Source organism: Myotis davidii, unplaced genomic scaffold (genome assembly GCF_000327345.1).
Source record: "Myotis davidii unplaced genomic scaffold, ASM32734v1 scaffold260, whole genome shotgun sequence".
In the NCBI taxonomy this organism is placed as follows: Eukaryota; Metazoa; Chordata; class Mammalia; order Chiroptera; family Vespertilionidae; genus Myotis; species Myotis davidii.
In genome coordinates, this window is record NW_006291758.1 from 11,380 (window position 1) to 24,085 (window position 12,706).

General features: G+C 37.9%; 1 protein-coding gene across 1 annotated transcript in view; it reads left to right on the forward strand.

Moving 5' to 3' along the window:
• The window catches only part of IL1RAP (interleukin 1 receptor accessory protein), a 55,807-nt gene that overhangs the window by 7,079 nt on the left and 36,022 nt on the right, over positions 1–12,706 (forward strand). The window contains exon 2 of the mRNA XM_006765203.2: positions 3,096–3,282. Within this exon, the coding sequence (XP_006765266.2) occupies positions 3,096–3,282 (187 nt within the window). The remainder of the gene's footprint in view (positions 1–3,095; positions 3,283–12,706) is intronic.

A 12,706-nucleotide genomic window follows, 5' to 3' on the forward strand; every position in this document is an offset into this window, starting at 1 on the left:
ACCTTCTCTTCTAGCTCATGATGTGGTCCTCAGCTTCTTGTAGTGTACTCTTGATGCTTTATATTGTGTTCTTTATTGCAGTGATGTCATTTTTCATTTCTTCTTGGTTTTCCATTTCTTCTTGGTTCTTACACATATTATTGAATTTGTTTTCCATTCTTTTCAATGTCCTTATGACCATTGCTCTGAATTCTTTCTCTGACATATTGCTTGCCTCCATTTCATTTACTTCCTTTTCCTGTGATTCCTGCTTTTCTTTCATATGGGGGCTGTTTCTTTGTCTCCCCATGTTTGCTCCTCTCCGGGGGTCTGGTATGTAGCTCTCTCTCTCCTGCGTTGACTCTCTCTTGGCAATCTTTGACCTTTCTGTCCACATATTGCCTCACCAGCTGTGTTTAACTTGCCAATTCCAGGTGGATGTTATTCAAGTCAGCTATTCCTTCTATCTCCTCTGTGAGAAGGCACAGGATATTGTGCAGATGTTGGTTTGTTGCATGTTGTCCCACAGTTCCCTTAGGCTCTCCTCCTGTTTTTTAAGATTTTTTTTTCCAGTTGCTGTTCAGCTTGTGTGTTTTTTCCTACCTTGTCTTCTAGCTCATGATGTGGTCCTCAGCTTCTTGTAGTGTACTCTTGATGCTTTATATTGTGTTCTTTATTGCAGTGATGTCATTTTTCATTTCTTCTTGGTTTTCCATTTCTTCTTGGTTCTTACACATATTATTGAATTTGTTTTCCATTCTTTTCAATGTCCTTATGACCATTGCTCTGAATTCTTTCTCTGACATATTGCTTGCCTCCATTTCATTTACTTCCTTTTCCTGTGATTCCTGCTTTTCTTTCATATGGGGGCTGTTTCTTTGTCTCCCCATGTTTGCTCCTCTCCGGGGGTCTGGTATGTAGCTCTCTCTCTCCTGCGTTGACTCTCTCTTGGCAATCTTTGACCTTTCTGTCCACATATTGCCTCACCAGCTGTGTTTAACTTGCCAATTCCAGGTGGATGTTATTCAAGTCAGCTATTCCTTCTATCTCCTCTGTGAGAAGGCACAGGGCCCAACTATATTTGGCACTACTTTGTCTACCCCTGGACAAACTTTTTAGGCACCTGTGGCCAGGGAGGCTGGAGTCTCAGTGTTAGTGGGTTTGCAGCTGAGGCAGCTGGTCCCTGGGCATTGTGGTTGTAGGGTCCTAGGAAGTATCTAAGGTCTCCCCAGTTGAAGGTAAGGGTGGGCTTCTGGTAATAGTTGCTCTCTCCTTCAAAGTGGTGCAGTCTCTGCAGGAGACCCAGCCGCTCCGAGAGAGATTTCAGCAGTAGTAGAGGCTGCCTGGCCAGGGGAGGCTAGTCAGTCTCCAAAAGTCCTGTGGAATATAGATGTCCCTCACTCAAAAATACAGACACTCCCTGCATGTCCACGTGCTCTCCTTTCACTCTTTCACTCACACACTATCTTGCAGCCTGCGTCCCATCAGCCGCCATCTTCTGTCTCCTATTCTTTCTTTAATACCTTCTTAAGATGACATCCAGATTTGACTTTTGGAGCTATAAAAGTCAGCCCAATCACAGTTCATCATTTTTTTAAAAAAATCAGAAAATGTATCTAATTAAACTAAAATTTACCTTTTATAACTTCCACCCATAGAATACTTTTATCTGGTAGACATTTTGTTATTTTTTGATAGAAATCATTCCTGCCACTCTCCCTTTCCACCGTATTACCTTTGTTACAAGTTATCTTTAAACAATATCTCCTTTCAGGAGGAATGAATACCTCCACACCTTCCATTGTATTTAGACTTAATTCATGAGTCATTGAGGATCTAATATGTGTTTGAAACCTTAAATAGAAATTATTAAAAGTGTGGGCCCATTTAGTCATCACCTTAAAAATCAGTTATTTTTATTATTAATGCTTCACTATTGCTTTCCTGTATATACACACAAGTTTTATATCTATCTCATTAATTTTTATTGATTTCAGAGTGGAAGGGAGAGAGAGGGAGAGAGAGATATAAACATCAGTGATGAGAGAGAATCATTGATCAGCTGCTTCCTGCACTCCCCCTACAGGGGATAGAACCTGTAACCTGGGATCTTGACCTGAATGGAACCTGAGACCCTTCAGTCCACAGGCTGATGCTCTGTCCATTGAGCCAAAACGGCTAGGGCTCTGTCTCATTCACTTTAATAAATATTTATTCAGCATCTACTGAAATTTTAGACACTGTACTAGAGACTATAAGAAAATATTCATGGCCATACCCTTGTTTGAACTATAATAAACTAAGAGGAACTTAATAGCAAATGAACACAAGGAAATGTCCAATGTGCTCAGAGAATTAGAGATCTAATTTGCGGTGCATAGAGGGTCACATACAATACCTCTTTGTGAGAAATGGGGTGATGGGATAACAAAAGTCCTAAGCTTTATGTGTTTGTTACTTTTTTCTTCATGCTTGACTTTTTTATAGATATGTAAAAGAACTTTGAATGGTTGTACCATAATTTCATTGCACTTTTCAAAAAAAGAAGATTTTCTATTTATACCAATGTTTTCTTTGCTGATATAGCACTGGATGGACATTTTTGATCATGTGTTCTCTCTATAACCATTTTCCATAATTCTACCATGTGAAAAATATTCCAGAAATAACATTACTAGGGCAAAAACTAAGGCTTTTTTAAGAATAGCTTTAGAACCATATTTATTTTCTAAAGGTTGTTTATATGATTATCAACCATGAGTTAATGGTATACTCACCTTTGCCTTACCAGCACAGAATATTATTAATAATGTTTTAAGGGTAAAATTAAATATACATATACATACATACATATATATACATACAAACACATAACATGTTTAGAAGCATATCTAAAAATATAACTATTTTAATATATCAATAGTAATTAACTGTGTCTGTTTTTGTTCTATGATGTCAATTTATATAGAAATACTTCCACACATATTTAATTCTTACATGAACTTATATAAAGTCTCAATACATAGCATTAGTTCACTTAGCTTACTTTAATGTATTTACTGCATTAAAACAAATGAAAATGAGTCTGCCCATTTATTGCATATTTCTCTTTTCAGGAATACCACATATTGCAGCAAAGTTGCATTTCCTCTGGAAGTTGTCCAAAAAGCTAGCTGCTTCAATTCTCCCATGAAAATCCCAGTGCATAAACTGTATATAGAATATGGTGTTCAGAAGATCACTTGTCCAAATATAGATGGATACTTTCCTTCCAGTGTCAAACCAGCCATCACTTGGTATATGGTAAGCAAACTGGAGGGCACTTTACCCTCTCTAAATGGCAACAATTATTTGTTGACTTAATGTGGAAACTGAAAATTTTCTAATCAGATTTTCAATATATTCTTTAGTGACTTTATACAATTTTTTAACTGCTTCCTCACTTTACGACATTTTAAAGGAAGTGCTGGAGGACACGTTGCCTCAACCCAGCATTCCTTAAATTATGTTCACTGGACTACTATAACTACCTTGGTCCTATTAACTTCCTCTGAAATACAATTTGAGAAATGTTGCCAACTTCCTCTCTGTTCTGTGAGGTTGGAGCTGCTAATTCATCTGGTGAATTTCAACTCCTAAACTAGTCAGTATTTTGTTACTTATATGTATTTCATGTTTGCTCTCATTTACAGACACAGTCCACCTGTGGTCTCTTTCACATCTCAGGGATTTGGGAAATGTTTAATAAAAAATTATAGTGTTAGAAGGTGGCATGTGTGACAACAGCTACATAGTTGTTGTTTTTTAAATAATACATTTTTATTGATTTCAGAGAGGAAGGGAGAGGGAGAGAGATAGAAACATCAGTGATGAGAGGAAATAATTGATCCACTGCCTCCTGCACACCCCTACTAGGGTTTGAGCCTGCAACATGGGCATGTGCCCTGACTGGGAATTGAACCGTGCACTCCTGTTTCATAGGTTGATGCTCAATCACTGAGCCATGCCAGCTGAGCTAGCTGCTTAATTTTTTAACCTCTTCAAATATCCACATAAGCCAAAGCCAAACTCCTGAACAACATTTAAAACAAAACTCAATATTGTTATCCATAAGAATCACTTTCAATAAAACAAGTGAGTCAAGCCACAATCTTATGTAAAATTAGTGTCTCTAGGGAAAAGGAGGAGGTGGAAGTAATGTGGTACGGGGCAGACTTGAGGGGTCAAAAGCCCATGGATACTCACTGGAAAGCATGGTGAGCCAACTTAGGAACATCAGCTGAAGTTGGGAAGGGCGGGTCCAAGATGCCTATAGTAGGAAATTCTGAAGGGTTTGGAATTGTTTTGGTGCCTTGGAACTCTGCAAAACAACTACTCACAGTGAGGAGAAATGGCTGGTAGTGGAATCATAAGTAGACAACATCAGGATAATACAGGGGCAAGAGTAAGTGTACAGTTGTGAGTATGGGAAACAGAGTTTATTCTTGTATTCTTATTTCTTAAATATTGTATTATTTTTCATATAAACAATTGTACACCTACTTTTGCCCATCCTGTAGAGAGGAAGGGAAGAGAAGAATGGGAGCAGCAGAACAGTCAGGAAATCTCAAAACCATACTTTTGAAGGGGAATCTCTCTGAAGTTAGAAAATCCTGCCAGATTGTAAAACTCAGGAAAAACAAACTAGTTTCCCATGAAAATGAACAATAAGGTAAAGCTTCCATTCAAAATTGTAAGAAAAAGGAGAATAAGAAGCAGAATAACATTCTGCAAAAAAAAAAAAGCATACCAGAAGGACATATTGTAACCCACTATTTAAAAAAATGAGCCAAAAAATTAAGAAATGCTACAAGATGAGAAGAATAAATAAATTTGAATTATAAAAGTCCAGAAGTTATAAAACTCAGTAACAACTTAGAATAGACATTTTAGAAATGAAGCTAAACTAAGAGGAACATAACACCAAATGAATACACTAGATAATGCCTTCAGATTAACAGGAAGTGGGGAAAAATATTAAATCAAACTTAAATGCTGAATAAAAATAAGAAGGATAAAATGTATATACCAAAATCATATAAAGTAGACTAGTAAATAAAGGGGAAAAGTCAAGTATTTATTCTGCCTTTCCCATAAGACATGTACATTTAGTTATGAAATGATGCATAGAAGTATGTTTTTATAAAATTATATAATCAGTTTGAAACCACAATGACAATAAATCTAAGCATTAAGCATCAATGACAGCTACCATCACAAGAGAGGTAACAACCAGGCATATTCCTTCTGATGAAAGAAGAGTATTAATTATAATTGTGCCAAGTGGATTTTGGATACTGCTGCCATTTTGCTGTAAATATAGAGAACAGAAGAATATATTGATCTGTACCACGAGTTTGTAGTCAGCAAAATCCCGACTGTGGAAAACTATATGCCAAAGGCCGTAGGTTATTCAACAGAAATTCTTCAAGAAAAAACAAAAGCATATTGTGGGAACATATTGATTAAAAAAACACATATGAGACAAATTTGAAAATGGATGTGACTACAGTGTCTAAGGATGTACTATAGATGATACAATTAAAAAAGAAAACAAGGAGGTGATTTTACTATAAAAATATATAGGTAGTGGCTACCTCAGCAGGTTGCAAAAGAGCTGGGATTGACATAGGACATTTGGAAAGTAACTGGCAACATTCTACTCCCGAACCTGAGTGGTGTTTGCTTTATAATAATTCGTTAACTGATAAATTTCAAGTTTCTGTGTATTGTATTATATAATAAAACTGCTAAGAAAAAGAAAGGGGAAGAAAGAAGGAAACAAAGAAAATGAGCAAGAGAGATTTAAGATCAATTGCAGTGTAAGAATCTTAGATCATGCTTTGTTCAAATAAACTATAAAACAAGTTATGAGAAAATCAGGACAATCTGAACAGAATATTAATGATACCAGTGAATTATTATTACTGTTTTAAACTGTGATAACAGCACTATAGTTATGCTTGCAGAAGGAGTCTTGTCATTTAGAGATACATAGAAATACTTACAAATGAAATTATGCAATATCTGTGATTTGCTTTAAAATATCTTGGACTGCAGTGAGTGGGTATAGATGAAATAAAACAGTCTAAATTGCTACTTTTGAGACTAGGTTTGTGTACAGGGGATCATTGTGTATTTTTTCCATGATTGTCATTTTTCATTGTAAAAAGCATAATAAATAATTGGAAGAGTAATATTAACAACTAGAGGCCCAGGGCATGAATTCGTGCATAGGTGGGGTCCCTCAGCCTGGCCAGTGATTGGGGCCAATGGGATGGGCCAGCCAGCTGGGGGAAGGGGCCGAGGGAGGTTGGCTGGCCGGCTGGGAGGAGGAACGTGGGAGGTTGGCCAGCCGCCCCCCGCACCCGCCATTGGGGCCAATGGGGGAGGCGCTGGGGGGAGGGACCTTGGAAGGTTGGCCAGCTGAGGGGAAGGACCACGGGAGGTTGGCTAGCTGCAGGAGGTTGGCTGTGGGAGTGCATTGACCACCAGGTGGTAGCTCCTGCATTGAGCGTCTGCGCCCTGGTGGTCAGTGCATGTCATAGCAACTGGTTAACTGGTCATTTGGTCGTTCGGGCTTTTATATATAAAGACTTTACATCAATAAGTATATCTTCAATTTTTTTAAATGTGTTCATCTAGTTATCAAGGTCTCTTATCTCTAGTTCTATTCACTTTTTTATATTTTGAATACTCAATAGTCTGAAAAAAATTAATCGTATTTTTTTACCAAAGGATCTCACAATTTAATTGACAAGTTTATAAATAAGAATAATTTATACTCTTATTGAAAGGCAGAATTATAAGTTCCAAAGAGAATTTATTGTTTGTTTTAAAAACAGGGAGAAATTTACATGCATCGCCTTTATGAAATTGACTATTTCTTGAGGGAAAAATTATGCCATACTTATCTCTGTATTTTCAATGATTCCCAGATTTTTTTTTTCCTGGTTGGAAGGATGTCAGTGATATTAACCAAGGTATGAAATAGCAGAGGAGGAGCAAGTTTGGGGAGCCAGTGAAAGATTTAGATAATGTCATATTGAGTTAGAGGTGTCTGTGAGACATCTGGGTAGCAGTGGCCAGTAGGTAGTGGCACATGTGTGTGAATCTGGAGCTTAGAACAAAAGTCAAAGTTGGATTCAGAGAATTGGATGCGCCTGTATGATAGTTGGAGCCCTTAGAGACTAAGATCAAAATCCAGAGAGAGAGTGTTCCTGGGGTGAATGAAAACAGAAAGCCTGGAAAGAAGACTGAGAAAAAAAGTCGTAGTGGTCAAACCATCTCCATGGTAGATAACCAACAATGTTCGGGTGGCTAAGAAGAAACAGGTGATCAGCCATCATTTCTAGTCTGTAAAAAGTCAGTCTTGATCCGTGGCATACCTCTTTTATTTCTTTATACTTGGGTATTTGACTGAAATCATTAATCCTAAGAGTTCTGCCATCCTGGGTATGAAATCAGAGTTCTTGGTAGTTGGATTGTCCTGTCACTGTATAGCAATGATGATGTTGCTTTCTGTTTTCTACCTTCTACAGAAACTCCCTGGGTCCTCATAGAGTAGACTCTTTCAATTTTTATAAACTGAATTCTCTGCCCTGACTTTGTAAAAACAGTCTCTTTTTCTAATACACATAACTGTGTGAGAGTTAAAAGACACATTAATTTGTTTCAGCAATTTTCTTCCTCTTAGCCAAATGATGAAATCTGATAAATTGAAAGACAGAAAAGGAAACTAAGGGTTGTTGCATTTTGCTTGTAAAATACATTGTGCTAGGTACTTTATATGTTATGTGTAATATTCATCACCATCCTTCAAGGTAGATGTCATCCTTTCACAGATTATGAAGCCAAGTCTCGGAGAGGCAAACAATAGAGCACAAGATTATTAACTTAATTTTCTTAACATGAGGTAAGTTATCTTGTGCTCTCCATTTTGTAGTTAAGATAGAGCAACTGAGATATTTGCTTAAAGTCGCAGAGCTAGAAGCCAAGATTCAACCTCATATCGAGTCCATACTTTTACACTGTGGTATATCATTTACTCAAAAGCAATCTAGCTGATAGTGGAGAATCTGGGATTTCAGGCTAGTTCTGTTTTGGTTTCAAGGTTATACTCTTCAGAAATGACATTGAGAGCGTGGTCAGTCTTAGGACACTTGGAAGGGTGGGGTAGTCTTTGAACACAGGTTGGGTTGTAAGCTGAACTGTGGAACACAAGGAAACCCATGGATAGAGGGCCCCAGGAAATCAGAGGGGGCTTAGACAAACTCAGATTAGAAGAAACAGAAATTTAAAAAGAAAAAATTGTTCCAGAACTGCAAGGGAAATGGGGCAGGATTGCATTTTCCTCCTTGGCATGTCTTCTGTCTTTCCTCCTCTCATTTGCATGGCAGGCTCTTCCTCATTCAGGACCCAGAATTCATAGTGCTCTAATTCAACAATCATGGGAGTTAAATTGATGTTCAGTAAATGTTTGTTGAATGAGCCAGGTTTTGTAACAAGCCTGGAGAGCACACCATGGTTTGTCATTTACTGAATTTCAAATAGCCACATGTATAAATTGCAAATGACATGTGTATAAATTGGAGGTTGCCTGTTTATTCACATAGGAATATGGGAATAGATAGCAGTAAAGACACAGGTGTAATTTTATTATTGTTTTTACTATTATTATTATTACATTTACTTAGAGACCTGGGCTTTAAATTATAGCAAGCCATCCCAACTTTCAAATTACTAGATTATTTATCTTCCTCTTCGTTGTAATTGGGTGTTTGATTTTTCCATTTTTCCATACCGAGGTACTTATAAAAACAAAGGAAATTATCCTCCCCCCCACTTTTTTCTTTTTTACTGAGGATCAGAGGAACAATTTTATTTGTTGTTTTGAATATTACATTTATACCAGCTACTGAGAGCCCTAAATGATATTTAGGAGAATGGATATCATTCTGGAGACCAATCTGTGAAAAGCTGGTTGCCCTTATACTTAGTATAATCATTAAAATTGGTATATTACCTTCACCTCTAAATTTCATTGTAAAGTTAATCAGAATTGGTCAGATGCTGTTTATAAATCTCTCTCAGAAAATGGGAAACTTTGCTTTTTTCTGACAAAGTGCCACCAGGAAAGCACATTTCTGACTGCCAGGCTTGGCGTTTACTGGCATAGCACATACTAGTATTGTAGACAAGTTAGTCCAAGGTCTACGTAATAGACTTTATTTTCAAAGTGCTTCTTTCAGCTTGATCCCAACCATTTGGTTGCTCCTTTATCTCTTTCCTTTCCCTATAGTTTCCCTATCATGATTTTTCATCTCTGGTAGGAAGGAAATATGTACCATATATTCTTTCAAACTATACACATTGAGTTCCATATCTATACTAATAAAAAGGTAATATGCTAATTAGACTGGGTCAACCCAACATCTTCCGGTCGTCCTGCCTTCCTTCTGGACAAAGCCATAGTGGCAGGGGCTGAGGCAGAGGGGATTAGGGGCGATCAAGCCAGCAGGGGAGGGCAGTTAGGGGCAATCAGGCCAGCAGGGGAGGGCAGTTAGGGGGCAATCAGGCTGGCAGGAGAAGGCAGTTAGGGTATATCAGGCTGGCAGGGGAGGGCAGTTAGAGGTGATCAGACAGGCAAGCAGAGGGGATAGGGGTGATCAGGCAGGCAGGCGGGTGAGCAGTTAGGAGCCAGCGGTCCCAGATTGAAGAGGATGCAGGCCAGGCTCAGGGACCCCCATCCCCCATTCACAAATTTTGTATACTGGGCCTCTAGTATATCTATCTATCTATCTATCTATCATCTATCTATCTATCTATCTATCGATCTATGATTTGACATATAGTTCCAGGGCTTCTGAGGACCCAATATCCATCCTCTAAACTTAAACCCAGTTCAAATGTCTGTGAGACCTTGAGGCTTAATTAGGCTGAATGAGTCATCCACTTTCTATTTTGATAGCACTTATCTCTCATTTTTGTTACTATAATGATTGCACTTCTTTCTTCTGAACTAGATAGTGACCTCTCTTTTTCTTTCCCTTGAATACCAAGCACACAGCATAAAGCTAAGCCAATGAACTTTGTATTTAGGAATTGATTAAATAATTGAATGAATTGGACTGGATTGCAAAATTCCATGGTAATAAGGGCCATTTCTGTGTTTAATGCCTGCTCTATGCCAAGCCCCTAACACAGTGCCTGCCATGTAGAAGAGATTTTGTAAAAATTAGTTGCTTAAACAATGAAATGCCTTTAGTTCTGTGCATTAAAAGTGACTGTAAGAGTTCTTAAGAGACTTTGTAAGTAAGTATGATTATTTTATGCCAACTTAATCTTTGGTGCAAAAGTTTCAATAGATATTCCTAACTGTTCTAACCTTATATCTCCATTAAACTCTTTATATCCTTACTCTCATTCCTCCCTCCATCCTACAACTCACTCATATATCACATCTTATATTTTGAATAGTCATCTTCTTGTTATCATACTGCATCAGCTGTCAACTCTGTGTCTTCTGTCTTTGCTTCTCTCATTCATATTTTTGATCAGACAGCACAAATGCATGGAGCATTTACCATGCATCAAGTATTTTGCCAGCTGCCAGCCATGACGTACAGTACTCATTCACCTTCACCTCTTGGCCTCTCAGGTGTAAATTTTCTAGAGGAAGAGACAAACATGAGGAAAGTTTATTGTAATAAAGTTAGTTAAGTATAAAGTACAGCATAGGAAATATAGTTAATAATACAGTGGGGCCTTGACTTACGAGTTTAATTCGTTCCCTGACGGAGCTCATAACTCAAATTACTCATATGTCAAATCAAAAAGTGAACGAGTGAGACATGTGATGCTGGGCTGATGTGGTGTTCACTGTGACGTTCGCTGCGCCAACTAGTGGTGGGGTATCTGAAGCTGGCTTGTAACCGAATTTTAGCTCGCAACTCAAAGCAAAAAATCGGCCGAGAGATGGCTCATATCTCGAAAAACTCGTTAGTTGGGACACTCGTAAGTCAAGGCCCCACTGTATTGTAATAACTATGTATGGTGCCAGGTGGGTGCTGAAAATACTGGGGTGGGGGGAGCACTTTGTAAAGTATTTGATGGTCTTACCACTAGGCTGTGCACCTGAAACTAACAGAAATAATATTGAATATAAACTGCAATTGAAAAAAATCTACAACATAAAAAATTATATAAAGTTAGTTAAGTTCTGACACAGAAAGCAAAATGCTATTAGAGTTCAGGAAAGTTACAACTTTTTCCTGTGCCTCCAGTGCCGCTCCCTCATGTCTTCCCTCCTAGTTAAAATCTGTTAATATTCTACTTATCCTTTAAGATTGAGCTCAAATCTTTCTTCTCTGTGAAGTTTTTATGAATGTTTTCTGTTTGATCTTCCCCCATTTGATCTTCCCTGGCCCTGATATGCCTTTCATAGTATTTGTTGCAATTCACCACAAGACTATACATACCTATAGATTAGGACTGTGTCCTTTCCATTTTCCGTGCCCTCACACAGTTCTTGAATGGTATATGGCCGTGGTCGGCAAACTGCAGCGCACGAGCCACATGCGGCTCTTTGGCCCTTTGAGTGTGGCTCTTCCTAAGACTTAGGAGTACCCTAATTAAGTTAATAACAATGTACCTACCTATATAGTTTAAGTTTAAAAAATTTGGCTCTCAAAAGAAATTTCAGTCATTGTACTGTTGATATTTGGCTCTGTTGACTAATGAGTTTGCCGACCACTGGTATGGGATGGACATACTCGTCCTTAGTTAGTCAAGACATCCCCTCAATCACACCCCCCATCTCACCACATGATGTATTTCCTCTCGCTCTTTACCTATTTGTCATGATAGGTTGCCATAACTACCATTATGCCATTGAAATGTTGCTCTCCTGCTTAACTTCTCTTTTGAATTCAGAATGAGGAACTGATGGATCAACTAAATGGATAATTTGTCTTCTAGTCAGACAAGTGTTTGCTTCATAGTGGAAATCCACTTACTGTTAAGTGATTTCTTGCATTTGGAAATATTTTTTTTATTCTTTTGGTATCCAGATCTGTGTTCCAATTTTTTCTGGATTCCAAATAAATGATTTTGAAATTATAAGATAATTTTCAGGCTTCATTTTCAGTAATAGTTTATCATGTTTAAAATAGTCCATGTGTCTCAGGTCTATGTGCTGAAGGGCCTAGAGATATATCTGCTTATAAGTAACAGAGAGAGCTCATCACACACTACAGGCCAAAGTTAATGGTTCAACAGTGCCCTAAAGCCACCCCCACCACAAAGCTCAGAATATAAAATATTTCCTTCATTTCCTTTTCTTGCATGCTATATAGGTCTGATAGCTTTGAAATAGACTTTTTAATTTCTTTTGGTTAAAACTAGTTATGGGGGCCAAATATTTGGTGATTAAAGATAACTTGACTATGGGTGGTGGATACACAATTCAATATACAGATCATATATCATGGAAATATACACTTCAAAGCTGTATGATCCTATCTAATAAAAGACAAAAATGGTAATTGGTGTACGACCGATACCCTTTTCATTGGCTAATCAGCAAGATATGCAAATTAACTGGCAGCCAAGATGGCGGCAGGCAGCCAGGCAGCTGGTGCGAACAGGGAGGCTTGCTTGCTTCAGTGACTGAGGACTACAACGTTCC